The 23,925-nt window shown below is 49.2% G+C and overlaps 1 protein-coding gene across 1 annotated transcript in view; it reads right to left on the bottom strand.

Moving 5' to 3' along the window:
* CNGB1 (cyclic nucleotide gated channel subunit beta 1) overlaps window positions 1-23,925 on the bottom strand; it is a 95,784-nt gene that overhangs the window by 5,711 nt on the left and 66,148 nt on the right. The window contains exons 25-32 of the mRNA XM_010365505.2: window positions 23,263-23,327; window positions 21,983-22,105; window positions 14,959-15,100; window positions 14,050-14,209; window positions 11,780-11,877; window positions 11,602-11,685; window positions 8,071-8,189; window positions 7,672-7,818 (exon numbers count right to left, since the gene is read on the bottom strand). Of these exons, the coding sequence (XP_010363807.2) occupies window positions 7,672-7,818; window positions 8,071-8,189; window positions 11,602-11,685; window positions 11,780-11,877; window positions 14,050-14,209; window positions 14,959-15,100; window positions 21,983-22,105; window positions 23,263-23,327 (938 nt within the window). The remainder of the gene's footprint in view (window positions 1-7,671; window positions 7,819-8,070; window positions 8,190-11,601; window positions 11,686-11,779; window positions 11,878-14,049; window positions 14,210-14,958; window positions 15,101-21,982; window positions 22,106-23,262; window positions 23,328-23,925) is intronic.

Here is a 23,925-nt window from a genome sequence, read left to right as displayed (position 1 = left end):
CAATCCCCATAAGTAGGTCTTATTATTCATCCTCATTTCCAAATGAGGGTATAGAAGTTCAGAGGGGGTGAGTAACTTTCCCAAGGCCACACAGCTAAGAAGCAGCAAAGCTAGAATTCAAACCCACACTTCTGACCCCAGTGCCCCAGATATTAATTATTACAAAGTGACATTACATCATTATCTTCCTGGACACTGACAAATACTCCTGTGATATGGGAAGGGCTGAGATTACTGTGCCTCTGACAGTTGGGGAAATTGAGACTCAGAACAGGGGGAGTGATGTGCCCAAGGTTACCAGGAAGTGGCAGAAGCAGAATTGCCACCCATATCTAATGGTATGTACCCCCCTGTTTCTCTAGATAAGGGTAGATTTTTCCGTCAAAGAGAGCTCTACCTTTTTACCGGGAATTTTTCACACTACAAACATGTGGTAAGCAGTTTGTCTCAAGAACAAATGAATTCTGCCTGCAACCAGCGGGCCTAGACAATGAATTGGCAAATTCATTCATCGGGGCTCCAGCAAAACTTATTTGTTTAAAAATGAGGCCATTACTGGCTGCTTATCTAATCAGAGGCAATGGGTTTAAATGGTGCATATTGATATTAATTGCCCAAGATTTGCATTTCTAGCTGGAGATCCCCCAGGAGAACACAAACATGATAATTCACCAGACGCCTCTGACACGCGCCAGCTCGGCACTGTCCCCCATGTTATTTGAGTCCATAATTCACGATGTGACAGCCCACAGGAAGGCTGAGGGTGCTGTGAAAATGAACTATCTTTTTCTTTCTAACAAAATAACTATTTATAGGACCTTTGCTGATTGCTAATAGCTGTCTCTGTTTGGAAACATTGAGCTGGCTTCTGGGGCATTTCCAGATTAGGGAAATTTGTCCTCATTTTCTGATAATGTATGCTTCCCTATAACTGAGACTGAGCAATCAGCCTGGAGCAAGTGACCCACATAAGACCTCTTCATTCTCTTTCTTGGAGTGGTCAAGCCAGAGATCTGAGCACTTCACTTCTTTGGGGACTTGGGTCCCCCATCTGCAAAGCAGGGAGCTTGGACAGAATCCCACACGTGGCCCTCACCAACTCAGATGTCCCCAGAACTATGGTTCTCAGATAGTATATCTCCCCTGATGAGCAGAGCTCACACACAATCCCCTGCCTCTCTGGTCAAGCTGGCCTGGCCAGCAAACAACCACTCTGATGACTCACGGCTGGGCCCCCCATCCCATGCCCCGCCATGTTGCTGTGAGGCCTGTTAGCTCCACTCCTTCGCCTGGCTGCCTCCCACCCACACCTCAGCCTTTTCAGTATGGACACAGGTGCACAGGCACTGTCAGGAATGGGGGCCTCTGCACGGCTCTTGGGAGGGCCTTTGGGGTCCCATCTGATTTGCCAAACTCTTGCCTAACCCACCCAGGAGGATGGGATAACAGCTAAAAGCATGGCTTTCCTGAGCTTTGTTCCTCCTGGTGGGGGCGGGGGCAAGAAGAGAGGGTGGGGAGACCTGGTACCAGTTTTCAGCCCCAAGCAGAGTTGAATCTCATGATTTGTAGTAATTATATCCTATGAGATCTCTGCGAACACCAAATTAGCAAATACGGAAACATTGTTGCTAGGGGGAAATACAAGGCTAGATTCCTACAAATCTCTCATCACAACATTCGTCAACCATAATACATAAACTTGGCCAGGAGTGGTGGCTCACACACAGTCCCAGAACACTGGGAGGCCAAGGCAGGAGAGCTCTTGAGCCCAGGAGTTCGAGGTTGCAGTGAGCTATGATCATGTCACTGTACTCCAGCCTGGGTGAAAGAGCGTAACCTTGTCTCTAAAATTAATAACAATAAACTTGTCTTACGTGTGTTCCTTTTTAAAGACATTATTATATTATTATTACAATTATTATTATTATTTTGAGACACAGTCTCACTCTATCACCCAGGCTGCAGTGCAGTGGCATGATCTCGGTTCACTGCAAACTCTGCCTCCCAGGTTCAAGCCATTCTCCTGCCTCAGCGTCCCAGGTAGCTGGGATTATAGGTGCCCACCACCATGCCTTGCTAATTTTTGTAGTTTTAGTAGAGACGGGGTTTCACCATGTTGGCCAGGCTGGTCTCGAACTCCTGACCTCAGGTGATCCGCCTGCCTCAGCCTCCCAAAGTGCTAGGATTACAGGCGTGAGCCACTGTGCCGGCTAAAGACATCTTATTAAATATAGATTGTTGTTTTATTAACATTGAACACACAGCCAACAGCACTATAATTCATGCCCGAATGAAACTTATCTAACAAACATATTCACTGTGTAAGGCACATCGCAGACTTCTTGTGCTTAGGAACACGAGACGGCACTTTAGCGCTATGCTTGGGGGCCATTTTAAACAGTGCAATGCCAACAAAAAGCACAAAAATGAAAAAAAAAAGTGGCATTAAATGGACCATAAAAAGACACCTGTTTGCAGTACAAGAGCTGAAACCAGAAGGCAGATCTGGGACTTCAGCGGGGAGCGTGCACTTGGGGTGACTCGAGTATTTTGCTGCTCTGCGCATGTCCTTGAATGACCACAAAAGCCTGTTAGCATTGATCCTGGCGTTACGAGTCCATTTCAGTGAGGAGGCGAATTTGCAAATATGGAGACCATGAATCACAAAGGTCCACTCTACCTCCCTGTCCCTCGGGAGAGGAGGCGCTGGCACGCACCACTCATGTGGTGGGGAACGTGGGGAGATTCGGTGGGAGAAATTCTGATAGACTGGGTTTTGGAAGGGCCCAGTGGGTTCCTTGAGAGCAACCAGGTGAGTTTTGGGGCAGCTTCCTTCCCCAGGGGACCTCAGTGTCTTGTGTGCATGATGCGTGGACATCAAAACTACATCCTTTTACCTTGAAGCTGCTAAAGGGCTCCTGTGAAAACCTAAGGAACTTCAAGTCACTCCTCTGTGTAAAACTCACCGTGGCTCCCATCTCCCTCTGAGGTCTCACCCAATCTCTTCCCCTACACTCCTCTGATCCCACACCAAGCTATGCTAATTTTCTCGCTGTTGTGCCACCCACACACGAAGCCTGCTCCTCCTCAGAGCCTCTGCACAGGCTGTTCCCTCTGCCCAGAATGCCGTTCCCAGCCATCAGTCTGCCAGCTCACTCCTTTGCTTTGTGCAGGTCTTGTTGAAATGCCACCTGCTCAGAACAGCTTCCCCAACCAGCTTATCTCAGGCAACACACCGTCACTTCCCACTCCTCCCGTGGCTTTGTTTCCTCATCGCCAAACACATCACATCATCACTCATCTTTCCATTGTTGGTTCCCCGACTAGAATGTGAGTTTTGTTTGGTCCTTGCTGTGTCCCCAAAACTCAGCACTGTGTACTCGATACATCACTGTGCTGTAGGAATAGATGCTGGTGAGTTTCTTCCCTTTATTATGGCAGCTCTCTGTGCAGTTTATTTCTGGTGTCATTGTATAGAATGAAGGGGAAGATAAGAATATGTGATACAAGACAAGGAGGAAAACCCAGATATGCGGATTAAAAAGGTTTTAGCCAATTGAAAAATTATAGGGTGAATTTGATGGCTACAAAGGAACAATTGCTTATTTATTTTAGAGACAGGGTCTTGCTCTGTCACCCAGGCTGGAGTGCAGTGGCACGATCATAATTCACTTTAACCTTAAATTTCTGGGCTGAAGTGATCCTCCCGCCTCAGCCTCCTAAAGTGCTGCGATTACAATCATGTGCCACTGCACCTGGCCTGAAGTGATCATTATTAACATGCACTGAGCTCTCTGATATGACAGGCACCCCACCGGAGACATTCCTGCACACTATTTGATTTTCACAGCAGCAGGCCAAGCACAGTGGCTCACACCTGTAATCTCGGCACTTTGGGAGGCCAAGGCGGGCAGATCACCTGAGGTCAGGAGTCCCAGACCAGCCTGGTCAACATGATGAAACCCCGTTTCTACTTAAAATACAAAAATTAGCCGGGTGTGGTGGCACATGCCTGTAGTCCCAGCTACTGGGGAGGCTGAGGCAGGAGAATCAAATCGCTTGAACCCAGAAGGCGGAGGTTACAGTGAGCCAGGATTGCACCACTGCACTTCAGCCTGGGCAACAGAGCAAGACTCCATCTCAAAAAAAAAAAAAAAATTACAGCAGCAAAGTAGGGGTTATGACCTTTATTTTACACAGGAGACAACTGAGACCAGAAAAGTTAAACAACTTCCTCAAAGTCACACAGCCAGCACCTCAGATGGAAGGGACCTGAGCCCCGCTAGCATCCCAGACCTATTGTGGGGTTCCTGCCACACCACGATGCCTGTCGCTCAATTTGAAACTTGATCTTAAGGGTTTGAAAACAAAAACTGGCTTTTCTAAAAAGAATGACGTGCTCCCCAACAATGCAAAATACAGATGCACACAGTTATTCGTTGCACCACTGTTTGTAATTGCAAAATTTTGGAAATCCCCTAAATGTCCATTTACAGGAATGTTCTGCCACTGTGGAAAGGAATGAGGAAGCTGATTCTGCACTGATAGACGATGATTTCCGGGTTTTGTTGCCATGTGGAAACAAAGTAAAGTACAACAAGAATCTACAGCATGCCACATTTTGTGTAAGAAAGAAGAAATAAGAAAATGTTTGGGCTGGGCGTGGTGGCTCACACCTGTAATGCCAGAATTTTGGGAGGCAGAGGCAGGCAGATCACCTGAGGTCAGGAGTTCGAGACAAGCCTGGACAACATGGCAAAACCCCATCTCTACTAAAAATACAAAAATTAGCCGGGCATGGTGGTGGATGCCCGTAATCCCAGCTACTCAGGAGGCTGAGGCAGGAGAATCACTTGAATCTGGGAGGTGGAGGTTGCAGTGAGCCAAGATCAAACCACTACACTCCAGCCTGGGCTACAGAACGAGACTTCATCTCAAAAAAGAAAAAAAGAAAATGTATGTGGATCTGTCTATTTTTGCAAAAGTAAGCAGAGGAAAGAAAAGGCAGAAATTGATGCAATGAGTCACATAATAATGGGGGTTGCAGTCAGGGGGCAATGGGGACAGGGAGAGTTGAGACGCTTTTCTGAGTGCCCCATTTTGCAGAGTGTTGACCTTCAGGAACATGTTAATGTTCTACATACTTAAAACAAGAAAAAGTCAACAAAGATTAGGGTGGCAGGAGCCCTAAATGGAATGTAAACTGAAACAAGGGAACCTACCTGGATTTCAGATGAATAAAGTAACCACATTAAAGGGTGGGGGAGGAAGAGAAGGACTCCAGATAACTTTGAACATAACACTTACATCATATATACTCGGGCTAAAGACAGAAGAGCTGCATCCAGTACTGAACTCTACCTAGAAGCCTTACTCTTTGTTTTTACAGTGACATGGGCTGGAAATTCTGAAATGAACTTCTCTGTACTGCTCAGTGTTGGAGAAGAGATTTACAAGTATGAAAAGGGAGAATATTAGAATGAATTCTAATATGTGGTAGCAGGGCACAGTGGCTCACGCCTATAATCCCAGCAACTTTGGGAGGCCGAGGCAGGGGGATCACTTGAGGTCAGGAATTCGAGACCAGTCTAGCCAACATGGTGAAACCCCATCTCCACTGAAAATACAAAAATTAGGCAGGTGTGGTGGCACATGCCTGTAATCCCAGCAGAGGTTGCAATGAGCTGAGATGGCACCACTGCCACTGCACTCCAGCCTAGGTGACAAGAGTGAAACTCGGTCTCAAAAAATAAAATAAAATAAAAATTAAAAAATAATGAATTCTGTGATGCTGGATTGAAATTGTTTTATGGATAGATTAATCAGTAGAAAAACAGAAAAATTGATGTTGGCATATATATGTATATGTGTGTGTATGTATTTTATATATAGATATTGTATATGTATTTTATATAAATATATTTGTATTTACACATCCTGGTGTTTCTTGGTTCTGTCTGCTGCAGAGACCTATAGCACTCTAGTAGCAATGAGTGCTCCTAGGACTCAGATCTTGGTTTCTAAAAACCATCCCGCAGTAAAAGGGATCAAGGCTCCTTGGAGAAAACTGCCATTTCCAGGATACCACAAGGGATGTACAAGATGAACCAGGGCATCTGGTTGTGGCTTACTGTTACTTGAGTAAGCAAGGAAGTGCTCCAATATGACACGGATATCACAAAGGTCACAAATGAGCCACCTTGAAAAAGTGCCCAGGGCCAAATTGGACCAATTTGAGCATCAAAATAATAATTGTTAACAGAGTATTCATGGAATCAAGTAAATCCATGCCAATATACATTGAGAAATGAATAAACAAATGGGAGAGAAGAAAAAGGTCTTCCATACAGCTGACTACGAGTTAATAATCAAGGAAGGAGTGGAGTTACAAAATTACCATTTTACAACTATCATAGCAATCTCTTTGTAACTATCATAGAGAGGAACCATCAAAGGATGCTAAAAGTGGTGGGTAAAAGTTTGATGGGGAACAGGATATCCTCATAGTCTGAAGGTGACTCCCCACTTATTACTTAGGAATTAAGTTTAAGGGAAAATAGGTTCACAGTACAGAAACCTTAACCAAGTAATCAAAGTGAAAATAATCGATATTGGGAGTAACCAGCATCATGTGCCTCTCAATACACTTGCTGCAGAAGCGACATCACTTCTGAGTTCTTCCTGCCAAAAATGCAGACTCTAAGGGTAATCACGAGAAAACCATCAGACAAACCCCAACTGAGGGGCATTCTATAAAATAACTGGCCTGTATGGGCCAGGTGTGGTGGCTCACGCCTGTAATCACAGCACTTTGGGAGGCTGAGGTGAGTAGATCATGAGGTCAGGAGTTTGAGACCAGCCTGACCAACATGGTGAAACCCCGTCTCTACTAAAAATACAAAAATCAGCCGGGTGTGGTGGCATGCACCTGTAATCCCAGCTACTCAGGAGGCTGAGGCAGGAAAATTGCTTGAATCCAGGAGGCAGAGGTTACACCGAGCTGAGATTGTGCCACGGCACTCCAGCCCGAGCAACAGAGCAAGACTCTGTCTCAAAAATAAACAAATAAAAAATAACTGGCCCGTATGCTCAAAAGACATCCAAGTCACTAAAGGTTGGAAAAGCCTGAAGAACTATCCCAGATCAAGGAAGACTAAGAATACTCTGCACCTCAATTACAATATGTGATCCTAGACTTGATTCAGGAATGGAAAAGAAGAAAAGGTACAAAGGATACTCTTGAAGAATTAGCAAAATCTGAAGATGGATTATGAATGAGATAATAGTGTTGTTTCAATATGAAATTTCCTCATTTTAATGAAGGTACTAGGCCAGGCGCAGTGGCTCACACCTGTAATCCCAGCACTTTGGGAGGTCAGAGCAGATCATGTGAGCCCAGGAGTTTGATACCAGCCTGGGCAATACAGTGAGACCCCAGCTCTAGAAAAAATTTTAAAAATTAGCCGGGCATGGTGGTATGTGCCTATAGTCCCAGCTACATGGGAGGCTGAGGCAGGAGGATCATTTGAACCTAGGAGGTTGAGGCTGTAGTGAGTCATCATCACTCCAATGCACTCCAGTCTGGGTGACAGAGCAAGACGTCATCTCAAAAAATAAATAAAATTCATTGTCCTTAGCAATTTTCTATTAAATGAAAGAAAAGTTACATACCTGGCTTTCTTCTGGAGTAACTTCTGAGACTCAGGATAATGCACCAAAATCTCATTCAGGTCCTTCTTATCCAGGATGAAGAGGTTGGTAAACCCGTGGGCCACCACGTTGGCCGTGCGCCGGTTCCCGCCCCCAACAGCCAGCAAGCTGGGGCAGAGAAGGGAGGAAGGAGACCCTTCAGAGACTGTGGTTTTGGTCATATTTAGATCTTTCTTTCCCATGTGAGGAGCACAGTGGTGGCCCCACACAGATAAGAGTCTTCCCCCACCCCCATCCCCGCATACATCAGCAGGTGCCAGTGCTGCATCTGCTAAGCCATAGACACTCTCACTGCCCGCTGGCCGCCTCCTTTCCCAGCGCTTGCCCCAGGCCCCTCACTTTACCCCAGCTGTCTCTGACCTTATTTCTCCAAATACAGATCCAGCTTTCAGCGTCACCAGCACAGATTTCCCATCAGGGCCGCCCAAGACCTGCACTTGTCCTGCCTGGATGATGTACATCTCACGGCCGATCTCCCCCTGAAACAGAGAAGGGACAAGTTCCTCTGTTCATCCCTCAACGTCACCAGAGAAGCAGCCAGGGTTGGATCCAGAGGCTGGAGGTCCCGCAAGGAGGAACCTAGGCACTGGGGTCCAGCCCTGCCACCACAACTTGGGGTGTTGTATGGGGGTAGTCACGTCTCGCTTGGGCCTCAGTCTCCCCATCTGTAGACTTGGAGGAGTGACTACCCCATGTCCTGTGTAACTGATAGGGTTGCAGTGGGGGAGTTAGTGATGTCCTGGAATGGGAAGTGCCAGCTAACCTGGGAGGTGCAGGTATAATGGAATTCTGCAAATTTCCAGTTAGACTCACTGATGGAGGCAGGGCAAATCAGATGGCAGTTCACCATCAAATGATATCTACACCTGGCATATTTCAGGGGCTCAGGAAGCATTTGCTAACTGCAACAGGAATGGGAAAAACAATAACGATAGTATTCAAATTGCTTTTTTTTTTTTTTTTTCCTGAAATGGAATCACTCTGTCACCCAGGTTGGAGTGCAGTGGCATGATCTCAGCTCACTGCAACCTCTGCCTCCTGGATTCAAGCAATTCTTGTGCTTCAGCCTCCCAAGTAGCTGTGATTATAGGCATCATACTTCAGGCTCCCAAGTAGCTGGGATTACAGGCATATGCCACCGCACCCGGCTAATTTTTGTATTTTTAGTAGAGACAGGGTTTCACCACGTTGGCCAGGCTGGTCTCAAACTCCTGACCTCAAGTGATCTGCCTGCCTTAGCCTCCCAAAGTGCTGGGATTACAGGCGTGAGCCACCATGCCCAGCCCCAGATTGCTTTATGTGGTGTACTACTTATCCTCAACAACCCTTGGAGGTGAGATCGCTCTTTGCCCAAGAGCTGGGATCTGCACCCAGATAATCTAGTTCCAGAGTTCATGGTTGTTATGGGTTGAATTCTGTACCCCTCCCAAATTCTATGTTGAAATCCTCATCCCCAGTGTCTCAGAATGTGACCTTATTTGGGAATAGGGTCATTGCAGATGTAATTCCTAAAGATGAGGTCCTTCTAGACCTAATCCAATATGACTGGTGTCCTAATGGAAATGTGGACACAAAGACAGGCATAGAGACAAGAGGATGCGAGGAGACACACACACACAAAACCGAGATGACCACCTACAAGCCGAGGAGAGAGGCCACCCAGCTTGTGGTGTTGTGCAGTGTCCCGTGGCAGCCTGGCAAATGCATACAATGGCCTTAATCCCAAGTCAAACCAAACGCATGCATGAATGAATAGCTTGCTTTGGACTGTAATTAGAAACACCTAGTCTGCCACGCGCCTTCCAATCCTCATGCCTTCACAGGCCCTTGTCCTGGCCAGCTACCTCTGAGTCACATGTGTTTAAAAGGGGAAGAGGAGGTCTATAGAAAAATAATAATAATAATAATTAAAAAGGGGGCCGGGTGCGGTGGCTCACGCCTGTAATCCCAGCACTTTGGGAGGCCGAGGTGGGCACATCACCTGAGGTCAGGAGTTCGAAACCAGCCTGGCCAACATGGTGAAACCCTGTCTTTACTGAAACTAAGAAAATGAGCCGGGCGTGGTGGCACATGCCTGTAATCCCAGCTACTTGGGAGGCTGAGGTAGGAGAATTGCTTGAACCCAGGAGGTGGAAGTTGCAGTGAGCTGAGACAGTGCCACTGCACTCCACCCTGGGTGAAAGAGTGGGACTTGGTCTCAAATAAACAAACAAACAAATAAATAAATAAGGGGTCTGGGAAGTGACCAAGGGCAGTAACTGTCACACTTTTGACTTATTTGACAGAAAATTCCTGTGCATTTCACACATGCATGACCTCCTTAACAAAAAAGAAGAGAGGTTTGCCTCCCTGTTTCTGTTTAGTTTGAGAAGGGTGAAAGGGTGAGGGGACCTTCACCTCACTAACCAGCGCCCAGGGTGTCTCAGAGAGATCGCTGCAGAGCAAAATCAGACAGCAGAGGGCGCCATTCACACGTGCTCACCAAGTGCTCAATTTAATTTGCAATCACAGACTTTAGATTCACTTTTTCTCATTTGAAACAAACTCTGCATCACCCACGAAGATAACAGCAACAGCACTGGCATCTGCTGTGTGCCAGGCACAGTGTTAAGCTCTGTATGCACATCTTATTCAGCCCTCACAACCACCCCATGAGGGAGGTACTATCAACATCTCCCACTTTATCCATGAGATGAGCAGGACTCAGAGAGGGCAAGCCACTTGCCCAAGGCTGCACAGCCAGAAAGTAACTCCAATGTCAGGCAAGTCACTCTATTGCTCCCAGACCCCTCTTGGCCCCTAAGGTTGCAGCTTTAAATCCTCAGCCCTCTGAAGCATCCTTTTCCCCTCTTCACCCTGGCTCTCTGCTTCCAGAAATTTCACTGCTGTACAACATATAACCTGGAGACAGGGACCTTCTTGGGGACGGGGGTTCCCAAGTCTTGCAGAGCCTGCTTGGGTAATGTTCTCCCCCTTGTATGCACACCCAGGCTTATTAACAGCTCTGGGCAAGAGGACTGAAACCTGGGTTCCTGATCCCTCCCCTCACTTACCAAGTGACCTTGATCTCACCTTGAACCCCAAGGACAGGGAGCAGAAAGGGCTCTAGACATTGTTAGACCCCAGGATTCAACCCCAGATGTTTTCTGGGATCAGAGGGTGAAGCTGAGCAGGGAGGGGGTTCTAGGGTGGGGCAGTGGGGAGCGGTGGGGGCTGTGGCATCAGGAAGGGACACAATGTCCCCCTTTGGGGCAACATTTCCTCCACCCCAGCTGGTTCTTGCCATTTGGGAAAGTGGACCCAGTGCTGGCGGATTGTCTCTTTTCAGCCAGAAATCTGAATTTTTATATGAAATCTTCAAATGTTTAAAGGTTAGGGACCAATTCTACATTTTCTTAAAATTAGATAGAAAAAAAAAACCCACAGAATACCTGTGTGCTGGATCTTATCCAAAGGCCACCAGCTTGCAACCTCTGACCTAAGCCCACCCCTTCTCCTGCCCCATTTTCCTGATGGGAAGACAGAGACCCCAGAAGCAATTCCAGCTACACAGTCAAGACTCTGCCCCTCTTCAGGCTCCGCGGCTTCTCTTTCTGTAAGGTGCGGGGGTCTTTGTCCTGGACCCCATGGTCCTGTGTCAGTGGAGCTGAGGAAATGCTTTGCAAAGACAGAGGCACATGTATGCTGATTGCATAGAACTGGCAAAGCCTCCTAATCCGCTCCTGCTCTTGGATCTTGTCAGGTCACCGCAGCACAAAGTCGCAGACGCTCCTCTCCCTCCCCAACAATCTCGCTCTGCCCTGGGCTGGCAGGTGCCCCTCCAGCTCAGCTCCTTGAAAGCCAGGGGGATCGTGAACCCCAGATCCAGCAGGGGCTGCCGGGCCAGCTCACCTTCTTGCACACATAGTCATTGGGCAGGTAGACAACAGAGCGAAGCCTCTTCAGCATGTCAAAGATCATCTGCCGGTCACAGCCCTGTCCCAGTGACGAAGGGAAAGGAACACTGTTTAGAGAAGACTGGGCTTGGAGCCTCCCACAGCCCTGAGGGTGAGGGCACCAAAGGGTGTACCTGAAAGAGTGCGACTTTGCTCACGATGTTGTAGTTCACGTCGATGGCGAGGTCCAGCCGCATCTTGTCTGGAAGCTGCACCATCAGCTCTGACTCATCTGTGAACAAGGCCTGGCAAGGGTTAGAGGCAAGGCCAGGCCCCACCCCAGGCACACATACGGGCCAAGTGCCTACCTACCGGCTTATCAGGGCACACCATTGCCCTGCTGTACGGAACCACTCTAGATTTGTAGAGCGCCCTCTCTCAACTCCAGCCTTTGCCAATACCGTTTCCTCTGCCAGGAGCACCCCTGTGCATTTCCCAAACTCCTACTTGTTCTTCAGAACCCAGCACTAATGTCACCTCCTCCTGGAAGCCTTCCCTTGACATCCTCCACTCAGTTACTATGTTAGTAGTCCCTGCATTGTTGCAATTATCGGTCACCTGTGTTCCCAGTCCCCTGTAAGGACAACATCAGCAAGAACTAAAGTCTCTGGAGCACTTCTATGAGCCTGTGAGCCAGGCACCATTTTTTTTTTTTTTTTTTAAAGACAGAGTCTCTCTCTGTCGCCCAGACTGGAGTACAGTGGCATGATCTCAGTTCACTACAACCTCCACCTCCCTAGTTCAAGCGATTCTCCTGCCTCATCCTCCCAAGTTCCTGGGACTACAAGTGCCCACCACCAGGCTGGCTAATTTTTTGTATTTTTAGTAGAAACGGGGTTTTGCCATGTTGGCCAGGCTGGTCTCCAACTCCTGACCTCAGGTGATCCACCCACCTGAGCCTCCCAAAGTGCTGGGATTATAGGAGTGAGCCACCACACCCAGCCAAGCCAGGCACTTTTTAATAGAGTGTTTTATAAAGATTATCTTAGTTTTTAGTTTTTATTAAAATAAAATGTTTTTAATACTTTGAACCCCGAGAAGCTAAAAAAATGTTTTTTCTTTTAGAAACAAGGTCTCACTATGTTCCTCAAGTTGATCTAAAAACTCCTAGGCTCAAGCAATCCACCCGCCTCAGCCTCCCAAAGTGCTGGGATTACAGGCATGAGCCACCGCACATGGACTTATTTTTATTTTTCTGAGACAGGGTCTTGCTCTGTCACTCAGGCTAGAGTGAGTGCAGTGCAGTGGCACAGTCACAACTCACTGCAGCCTCAACTTCCTCAGACTCAAGTGACCCTCCAGCCTCAGCCTCCTGAGTAGCTGGGACTACAGGGATGCACCAACACGCCCAGCTAAATTTTTTGACTTTTTGTAGAGATGGGGTTTTGCCATGTAGCCCAGGCTGTTCTTGAACTCCTGGGCTCAAGTGATCCTCCTGTCTCAGCCTCCCAAAGTGCTAGGATTAAAGGCAAAATTATTTTACTAAATCCCCTAGGCAACCCAAGAGGTGCCCTACTATAATCTCGACTTTACAGATGAGGAAATGGCAGTGACATGCCCGTAGTCTTGCAGCTCGGGGGATGAACTCAGGACCCCAACCTGGCTGTGCAGCTCTAGAGCTGCCCCAGGAGATCCAGGGCTAAGCCTGCTGCTCCCATCATGGGGCGTGCAATGTCCTTGAGAGAAAGAGAGGACAGAGGAGGAAGAGAGAGGGAGGGAGGGAGAGAGAGGAAGGGAGGGAGGAAGGCACAGAGAGTCCTTCTTCTTCTTCTTCTTCTTTTAATTTAAACTGCACTTCGGCCTCACACCTGTAATCCCAGCACTTTGGGAGCCCGAGGCTGGCGAATCACCTGAGGTCAGGAGTTCGAGACCAGCCTGGCCAACATGGTGAAACCCCATCTCTACTAATAATATAAAAATGAGTTGGGCATGGTGGCACATGCCTGTAATCCCAGCTACTTGGGAGGCTGAGATAGGAGAATCGCTTGAACCTGGGAGATGGAGGTTGCAGTGAGCCAAGATTGCTCCACTGCACTCCAGCCTGGGTGACAGAATGAGACTCCATGTCAAATAAATAAATAAACACACACACACACACACACACACACTGCATTTCACTCTTGCATGGGGATGCATTTCAAGGTGGGTGAAGTGAGGGGGGCAGGCACACAGAAGACAAGCCCTCCAAGTCTCCAGGGATCTCATGACAGTCCTGCTGGAGGCATTTCAGGGGACCCACTGGGCCCCTCTCACACCAAGGTTGGGGACACAGTCAAAAGAGGCCCTAGTACTCAGGGCCTCAGAGACACAGAGGACAAGGGAGGTACCCCGAAGGCAGGGCACCGGGCACCAGGCAACAGGAGTTGGCTGGGAGCTGGTGACTGTCAGGGTGTGACCATCTTACCCAGCATGCCTTGCGAGTGCCAGGTGTACTCGTACCAGGTCTTGACGCGGTTCTGCACGGACTTGGGGATCTTGTAGAAGTTCATGTACTTCACCGTGCTGTCCATGCAGCTGCGGTAGTAGGTCTGTCCCGCGGTGGCGGCCCCTACCACATCTCTCATCTAGGAGGAAAGGTTAGGGGAGGTCAAGGAAGCCACTGGGTCATGGGAGTGGGGCTATTCCATGGGTTTGGGATGTGTCACTTCACACAGACCAGGGGCATGTGCTCCTGGCGGGGCATTGGGAGCAGGGAAGGCAGATGTCCTCACACAGAGAAAGTTTTACTGACGGGAAGTTCTGCCTCCAGCATGGATGTGGGGAAGAGGAAGGGAGGGAGACTGCCAGCCCTTTGGTGGCCTCAGGTCCCTGGGACCACACCAGTGGGGAAAGCTCCTTGGGCTGGGCTGATTCTGGTACAACACAGTCCCTCGGTGACGGCGGCCACTTTGACTCCATGCGGGAGGAAATAGGAAGCCAGTGTGCTGCTCCTCGGGGCGGGGCCCTTCAAAAGTAACGTTGAGGACCTCTGACTGTCACCTCATGTCTCGACCAGAATGTAAGATGCTGCCCCGGCACACACCAGCAACACCAGGGGTTTCTCCCTCAGTCTCTGTAGAAAACCATTCAGCCCAGTGCACCCAGAGGAACTGACATTTCAAATGAGAATAACCTCAGAGAGGAAACAGGGCCGAGTTCACCACCACCCCCTCCACCGCACAGAGCACAGTGCTCCAGGCCCCTGACTCTCAGTCCAGTGCTCTTTCCCAGGCTTAATCCAAAAGGAACGGGCGCAGAGGGTGACATTTCTGGCAACAGTGGGAGGGGGCCCTGCAGTCAGGGGGGGTGGGAAGCCGGGCTGGTGCCCCGATACCTGTCCAATCATCACAGAGAAAGCAAAGACGCCCGTGAAATAATTCAGCAGCTGGAAGACAATTTCAAAGAGTGTCTTGGGGTCAGGCAGCCCCCCGATGGTGATGAGGGTCTTCACAGCAAAGTAGTAACAGCGAATATAACTGGAGAGAGAGGAGAAAGGGAACATGGGTCATCATAGGCCCCACTCTGCCACCCCTGAGTGGTCTGCCTCAGACACCTCTGATAGATGCACGTTGTGCAAAAGACAGAAACCCTTTACAGCTCATTTATGCAAGAAAAACCACCTCCTGCACGCATAGAGCACGTTGCCATTTGCAGAGCAGGTTCACGAATACTATTAGGTGCGGTTGTGTCTCTAGGGATATGTTGCCATCCCCATTTACAGATGTGGAAACTGAGGCTCTAGGGGATTTCCAGGAAGAGTTGGCAGGAGGCCAGACCAGGGTCTTCCAACTCCTAATGACTGCGCTTCCTTAATTTCCTTCAGTGTTCCTTCAATTTCCAGTCTTTTCATTTGCTGTCACCTGCCATGTTGGCTTATGAAAAGCAAAAGCAACATCAAGTTTGGAAGATATCTTGAGGATGACTTTTTCTGACCACCACCCCCCAGCCCATCCATTCTCCAGATAGTGAAACTGAGGCCCCCAAAGGGAAGGGGCACACCCATGGTCACTAGTTGGTAAGTGCAAGAGCTGGGCGCTATCTGCTTCTCTGAGATGTCATCCACCAGCAGTTAACCCTCTGACGCAGGCTTGTGAACCTTCTGGAAGGGAGGTATGGGGGAGGCGGTCCTACTATGTGGTAAAAGGCATAGGAAATGCCCTGAGTGCTCTAGTCTGAACGTGTCCCCCGAAATTCAGGCACTGGAAACTTAATTCCCAATGCAATGGTGTTGGGAGGTAGGGCCTTTGGGTGCTGTTTAGGCCTCGAGGGCTTTGCCCTCATAAATAGATTAAAGCTGTTACAAAAGGTTCTGCTGGAAGATTTCCACATCCTTCGGCCCTTCTGCCTTCTGCCATATGAGGACAGTGTTCCTCTCCTCTAGCGGACACTGTGGCATTCAAGACACTGTCTTAGAAGCAGAGAGCAGCCCTCACCAGATGCCAGAACCTTGATCTTGGACTTCCCAGCTTCCAAAACAGTGAAAAGTAAGTTTCTGTTCTTTATAAGTTACCCAGTCTCATGTATTTTACTACAGCGGCTCAAAAGGCATGAAGCCACCAAGCTTGTGTGTGATTATCACAGAGCAGCAAGGGTCCCTGTGACACCTGTCCACCCCCCAGGCTGAGTCCTCCCCTGGGTCAGCAAAGGTGAGGTCAGAAGGGCCTAGAGACCAGGCAGTCCCCGCAGGCTTTCCTGCACCAGCTATTTATGCAGCGTCCTAGATAGAACACGGGCTCTGGACCAGGCTGGCTGGGCTCAGCCACCTTCTAGCTGCATAACTTGGACAAATTTCTCTCTCTCTCTCCAAGCCTCAGTTTCCTTCTCCATAAGATGGGGATGGCAATAGAATGTCCCTCACAGAAGACCATGAGGACAAAATGAGATGCTAGAAGACAGCCTGGCACATGGTGGACTCTTAGCAAGGGAGCTGTCAAAGCCTTCACAGCCACTGTTGCCTGCCGTGGGCAACTGAACAGACTCGCCCATATCCTCAAGAAGCTCACGGTCCACTGGGGGGACAGGCAGGTAACGTGCAATGCATGCAGGAAGGAGGAAGCAGAGGTTGCTGGGGAGTGTGGTAGGGGCTCTGCCTCTGATAGCTGCGGGGCCTTGGGCAGGGCTGCGGGCCACCCTGCACCTCCACATCACCTGTTGCCTGCAAGTTTCAGAACCCAAAACGGGCCGATCAAACCCCCGTCATACTGGTTCTGGCCATCATAGGGCGCGCGAAGCAGCGTTTAGCGGGACGGAGCAGCACCCCCCAACTCTGCAAACCCCTGGGCTGTCCCGGAGCTGGGTGCTTCTGCCACTGGGCCACCAACAGAGAGAGGACATAGGCGTAATGTCCACAAAACTCTGGCTTTACCCCAAACCGTTCCCGGCTGGAGGAATCTTCCAACGACATGGCACATAGTCTCCTTGTCTTCCACACTGTTGGGTCTGTGGGGACCCTCTGTGCTTCAGGCTGGGCAGAACGGGGCAGGAGGGCACTGGGGCAGGATGCAGGACCTCGCATTTGTAGGAGCTCGGGACCCTGAGCTCCTGGCACCCAGCAAGCACTCCACAAATGCTCGCTTTGTAAAAGTGGTTATTCTTCATGCTATTGGAATTTCTAAGGAATCCTCCTTCATTACTCGTACTTGGCTCACATGTTGCGGTTCCCTGCAGGATGTCATTTGGGAAGGAGTATTGCTGCCAAGGAAGCGTGCCCTTCCCACTGCTGGGCAGCTCGAGCTCCTACGGCAGAGGGCCCTCCAGAAGGAGGTCCCAGACAGCTGTCCCTCTGCCCCGCCCCCGCCCTGCTCTGCTCACCCTCCCTTCCCCAAGCTGCCCAGTGACGGATGTGCCAGTCTTAGCCCCAGGGAGGAGAGTTCTTAGTTTATTGGGGCACAAGCCCCTTTGAAAATCTAGAGAAAGCCAGCTCTGTTTCCCTAGAAAAGCCAACATATGCTCAAATTTTAGCTCCGATGTCTGAGGGGTTTGTGACCCCTTAAAAACTCTATACCCCAGGTTATTAATTCCTTTCCTGCCATGCTGGCTTCCCCCCTAACAATAGCCATAGCTAGGCACAGGGGTCACTGACACCTGTTCAGGCCCAGGCTAGACATGCCACACATATTATTTCTCATATGAAATCTAGATGTAAGCTACCCCCATTGTGCCTGTGGGAACACTGGGTCTCAGAAAGGATAAGGTCACAGAACTCAATTCCATGTAGAAATTGTGTTCTTCCCTTTGCAGAGAAAGAGACTTCAAGTCCCTCTCTGCCTCCTTGTGACGGGTTAAATGAATGAGGAAGTGAATGAATGCATGGCCTAGTCAAGGCTCAGGAGCGGGGCTGTGAATGGGAACGGGTAACAGGGCCACTGGTGACGTGGGGAAGCGTTAGATCTTGACCCCATCCCTGATACTCTCCACCCTACAGTGGCTCTCAGGGACTCCCCTCCTGCCTGCCTGGGCTGCCCTGGCCTCTGGTACATCTCTTTCAAGACAAGGTCTCGCTCTGCCGCCCAGGCTGGAGTGCAGCGATCTCAGCTCACTGCAACCTCCACCTCCCGGGTTCGACCGATCTTCCCATCTCAGCCTCTTGAGTAACTGGAATTACAAGTGTGTACCACCATGCCCAGCTAACGTTTGTTTTTTTTTTGTAGAAGGGAGGTTTCACCATATTGCCCAGGCTGGTCTCGAACTTGTGAGCTCAAGCAGTCTGCCTGCCTTAGCCTCCAAAAGTGCTGGGATTAGACATGAGCCACCAAAATCAGCCTGGGACATCTCTGTAAAGGTGTGGCTCCCCCTCAGGGCAGGGCTCATGGCAGAAGGCGACAGCCATAGCCATGGTGGCTGAGGTTAGGGCATCTATAATGGGAGGAGACTTTCAGTACAATTAACCACTCTACGAAGCCGCCACCTTGGATGCAAGCGACCCACCTGTTCCCAACTGGGAGCAAGGGCCTGGGGGTGGACAGCTGGACCATGGGCATTTTGTGTCACTAGTGGGCACAGCCCAGGGTGAGGTGGGACACCCTTCGGTGAGTAACTCCCCGCTGGACCTTTCCTTCTTCCACCTTCTCATCCTCACTGCGGCTGACTGAGCGCCCACTGTACCCAGGCACTGGGGCAGGGGCTCAGAGGCATCTACTCCTCAGTCACCTCTTTAGGGTGGGAGTCCCATTTGCAGTCCCATTTTGCAGGTGAGGGAACTGAGGCCCAGAAAAGAGAACCGGCCTGTCTCTGCTGCCAGGGGGCAGCTCTAGGAGTCACGCTTGGGAGTCCTCATCCCTCATCCCTCAAGCCTCCCCTCTGACCCTGCAGGCCCAGCCCCCATCCTGTGCACATCCCTCCTGCCCACATCCCTCCTGCCCACATCCCTCCTGCCCACCCTGACCTCCGTCCCCTAGGTCAAGCCACCTGTTGGTCTGGAGGGCTTTCCAAGAGCCCTCCCTCTGCTCACTCTCCTGCTTAAGGGTTTTGACAGGGCAGGAGTGTCATCTTCAACACCATCCAGCCTTAAAATGAGGCGCACACCTGTAACCCTAGCACTTTGGGAGGCCAATCGCAGGCAGATAGCTTGAACTCAGGAAGCCGAGACAAGCCTGGGCAACACAGTAGAACTCCATATATCCAAAAAAAAAATGTAGCTAGGTGCAGTGATGTGTGCTTGTGGTCCCAGCTACTCGGGAGGCTGAGGTGGGGGGATCACTTGAGCCTGGGAGGCGTAGGTTGCAATGAGCCGAGATCATGCCACTGCACTCCAGTGTGAGCAACAGAGAGCAGACCCTGTCTCAAAAAATAGTAATAATAGTAATATTGGAGGTGGCATATATATGGGAACCCTACTTTCCAATGGACCTGTCTATAAACTTCAAGCCACTTTTTAAAAAATTAAGTCTGTTCATTAAAATAATTTTTAAACTTTTTTTTTGTTTTTTTTGAGACGGAGTCTTGCTCTCTGTTGCCCAGGCTGGAGTACAGTGGCACAATTTCGGCTCATGGCAACCTCCCCGATCCAGGTTCCAGTGATTCTTCTCCTGCCTCAGCCTCCCAAGTAGCTGGGATTACAGGCATGCACCACCATGCCTGGCTAATTTTTGTATTTTTAGTAGAGATGTGGTTTCGCCATGTCGACTAGGCTGGTCTCAAATTCTTGGCCTCAAGAGATCTGCCCACCTCGGCCTCCCAAAGTGCTGAGATTACAGACATGAGTCACTGTACCTGGCTAAAAAAACTTTTTTAAATGTTTGTAACTTTTGATGACTTTTGGTAAAATCAACAGTGCTCATGCCCACCTCCCCCGCTCCCTCTGGCCACCAGATTGGCACTTTTCCTTTTCAATGAGGCAGTTAGGACTCTGTGGCCATGACACCTGGGTTCAAATCCCAGCTCTGTAACTCATGAACCGTGTGACTCGCATCTGCTACCTCATCTTTAAAATGGAGATGGTACAAGTACCTATCTGATGTGATGGTTGTGAGTTACTGTGTTCAGTGCTTTAAACAGGGCTGGCACAAAATAGGTATCCTACAAGCCTTGCTGCTATTATCATCATCATTGTCACCATCATCACCATTGTAAACCAAAAATAAATTATAAGGCCCCCGACCATTGGAACAGACCCCTCCTCTTGGCCAAGGGCTTTCCAGAGTTATCTGAAAACCTAAATTCAGGCCGTGAAGGAAGAGGGGTTTGGACATGCCTCATTATACTCCTCCAGCGTTAACATCAATACAGACCTTAAGTCTGGTAAGAAACATTACAGTCTCTTTTCTCTAAAGCCCACTACTTAGAGGCTTCATCTGCATGAAAACACCTAGCTCACCACAACCCCTTATCATAACCCAGACATTTCTTTCTACTGCTAACTCTTTCAACCAATTGCTAAGCAGGGAATTTTTATTTTTTATTATTATTATTATTATTATTATTATTATTATTATTATTATTATTTTGAGACAGAGTCTTGCTCTGTCACCCAGGCTGGAGTGCAATGGTGCAATTTCATCTCACCACAACCTCTACCTCCCAGTTCAAGTGATTCTTGTGCCTCCACCTCCCGAGTAACTGAGACTACAGATGCTGCCACCATGCCTGGCTAATTTTTGTATTTTTAGTAGAGATGGGATTTCGCTGTGTGGGCCAGGCTGGTCTCGAACTCCTGATCTCAGGTGATCTGCCTGCCTCGGCCTCCCAAAGTGTTGGGAATACAGGTGTGAGCCACCAAGCCCGGACTTTGTTTGTTTTGTTTTGTTTTGTTTTGTTTTTTCCAAGCAGAGACTTTTAAAATCTACGTATGCCCTGGAAGCCACTCCTCCCTTTGAGTTGTCCCGTCCTTCCAGATCTAACCAATATAAACCTTACATGTATTGATTGATGTATTCTGTCCCCCTAAAATGTATAAAACCAAGCTGCACCCCGACCACCCTGGGCACATGTCATCAGGAACCGCTGAGGCTGTACCACGGGTGTGTCCTTAACTTTGGCAAAATACACTTTCTAAATTGATTGAAACTTGTGCCAGATACTTTTTGGTTTACACGTCATCATCATCCCTTTGGCAAGTCTCATAATGGATGGCGGCTCTCTGATTGGCAAGTGGGTCTCACCTTGTTCTCCAGTGCCTCCATGGTAGCAGTGCCTGGGGAGCTGTGCTGGGGAGTATTCTCTGGCCTCATTCCCTCTTGGCCGTGCCCGGGGAAGCAGGAGTAGATGCACACATACAATGTATTTGCACACCCTACTAGAATTTGGATGCGGAAATGATCTGTCTAGCAAGTCTTATTCACACCAGTACCTCCGGTCTGACACAGGTAGTTGCTCAGGAAACCTTAGCTTAGGGAAGACGTGGTGACCTGGCTCTTTTTCTGTTTTTTTTGGTTTGTTTGTTTGTTCATTTATTTATTTATTTTTCTTTCTTTTTTTTTTTTTTTGAGACGGAGTTTCGCTTTTGTCGCTCAGGCTGGAATGCAATGGCACAATCTCGGCTCATTGCAACCTCCACCTCCTGGGTTCAAGAGATTATCCTGCCTCAGCCTTCCCAGTAGCTGGGATTACAGGCATGCATCACCAGGCCCAGCTAATTTTTGTATTTTTAGTAGAGATGGAGTTTTACCATGTTGGCTAGTCTGGTCTCGAACTCCTGGTATCAGGTGATCCGCCTGCCTCAGCTTCCCAAAGTTTTGTGAGCCACCGCGACTGGCCCAAGACGTGGCTCTTGAGCCTTGTCATGCCGGTGATTGCTTAGGAGCAAAGTGGCCTTGCCAATATAGCAGCAATAAGACTCCTTCCCGGAGTCTCTGTGCTGTGAATTATAAAGAACAGGAACGTCCCCCAGGTGTGGCCCTTCGGGGATGACTGTGGCTCACCTGTTTCCCACGCCATCGTAAACCCAGTGAGTAGAGCCGAGGCCCTGATAGGCCGATGCCCAGTAATAAAGACAGGAATTCAAATGCAGGCTGTAGAGAAGGTAGGCTGTGGTCCTGATGACCCTGCAGAAGGAAAGTAGCGCGTTAACACAGTGGTGGAAGTGGGCGGTGAGGGATAGACACCTGGCCAGCGGAAGCCAACCCATGGGTGGGCTGGCCCGACTGGATGCTTTGTTGAGATTGTACCAGTTAGGAAGGGTGGCGCTTGAATGGGGCATTGTAACGACCTGGGGCTAGAACTGGCACAGAGGTAGCAGAGCTGACTGTGCACTGGGGGAGTGGAGGGGCCAGAGGGGAAATGTGTGTTGGGGGAGGAGCAGGGAGGGACTGATGTGTGCAGAGAAGTTGAGTTGAAGATGGGGCCGTGTCGCGCCAGGAGAGATGTGGACAGGAGCCTTCCTCCCTAGCATGGCCTGGCTGGTCTTGCGCCTCATCCTCAGACATCTATAAAACAGCCACTGCTGCCTTACAGCTGTTGCCGTTCTGTTAGAGCTGGCTGGGGGCTCCAGTTCCCTGAACTGAGGCCAAAATGAGGCCCAGCTCACTGCAACGCTGGTAAACCCCTCGTACCAGCCGATGTGTGCCCTCATCACAACGAGGGGTATCGGATATTCCTGGTTCTCTAAATAACAAACATTTCTCTGGGAAAGAGGAGGCGGGACCAGAAAGACGCCTGGCTTCCAGTGGAGACGGGGCCTGGAGGTCAGTGGGGGTAGACAATGCCTTGCTATCTGTTCTCTAGGTACAAACTTCCTCTGTTGTGTGTGTGTGTGCATTGTGTGTGTCATTTGTGTCGTGTGTGTGCATTGTGTGTGCTGTGTGTATGTGCACTGTATGTGTTGTGTCATGTGTGTTGTGTGTTGTGTTGTGTGTGTCGTATATCTGTTGTGTGTGTGTTGTGTGTGTTGAGCGTGTATGTATGTGTTGTATGTTATGTGTATTGTGTGTGTGCGTTGTGTGTTGTGTTGTATGGGTGTTGTGTGCCTGTGTGTTGTGTGTGTTGTTTATGTGTGTCATATGTGCTGTGTTGTGTGTGTTGTGTGTGTCGTGTGTGTTGTATGTGTTGTGTATGTTGTGTCATGTGTGTGCTGTGTGTGTGTCGTGTGTGTTGTATGTGTGTCGTGTGTGTTGTGTGTGTATTGGGTTGTGTGTTTGTGAGTGTTGTGTGTGAGTGTTGTGTGTGTGTGTGTGCGTGCACGCACATGCAGGGGGAGTCTCACCTGTACACGTAGGCTTTGCTGAGGATGGATTCCAGGCGGTTGTTAAACTCGAAGAAGGCCATGTACTGGAGGGAGAGCAGGGCATGAGAGCAGCCCACCGCCTGCGGGTAGCATGCTGCTCCCACGCCCACGGGCGCTGGGACTCAGGGCTCTTCCTGCAGCCCCCAGGAGGAGGGAACAGGACGGTGAGCATTCAAAATCAGAAATCCTCCGCCCCTTGACAGGTAGGGGCCAGAAACTCCATTTAGGAATCTGAAGAAAGTCATAGCCCATCTTCCCTTGGAAATGACATGTAATCTTGTTCTCACAATTTGCATATAATTTCAGGGGACTCCCGGATGCTCTGAGCCCTATCATGAGACTTTTAGGGGTACATGCATCCAGGTTAAAGATGCTGTTTTTAATGTTTTTTATAGAGAAAACAATTTATAAAGAGACAGCATCCCTAACACCCCACTCTTATATCTTTCAAAGGTTTATTTATAATAATAGAAGTATATTAATAACTACTTTTCTTTATTGAGCACCTACTATATGACTGGCATATGCCTTTTTTATTTTTTTATTTTTAGAGACAGAGTCTCACTCTGTCATTCAGGCTGGAGTGCAGTGGTGCGATCATAGATAACTGCAGCCTCGAACTTCTGGGCTCAAGCGATTTTT

The sequence above is a fragment of the Rhinopithecus roxellana genome, chromosome 20 (genome assembly GCF_007565055.1).
Source record: "Rhinopithecus roxellana isolate Shanxi Qingling chromosome 20, ASM756505v1, whole genome shotgun sequence".
NCBI lineage: Eukaryota > Metazoa > Chordata > Mammalia > Primates > Cercopithecidae > Rhinopithecus > Rhinopithecus roxellana.
Note: the sequence above shows the minus strand (reverse complement) of the source record. Positions and strands in the feature narration are given on the sequence as shown.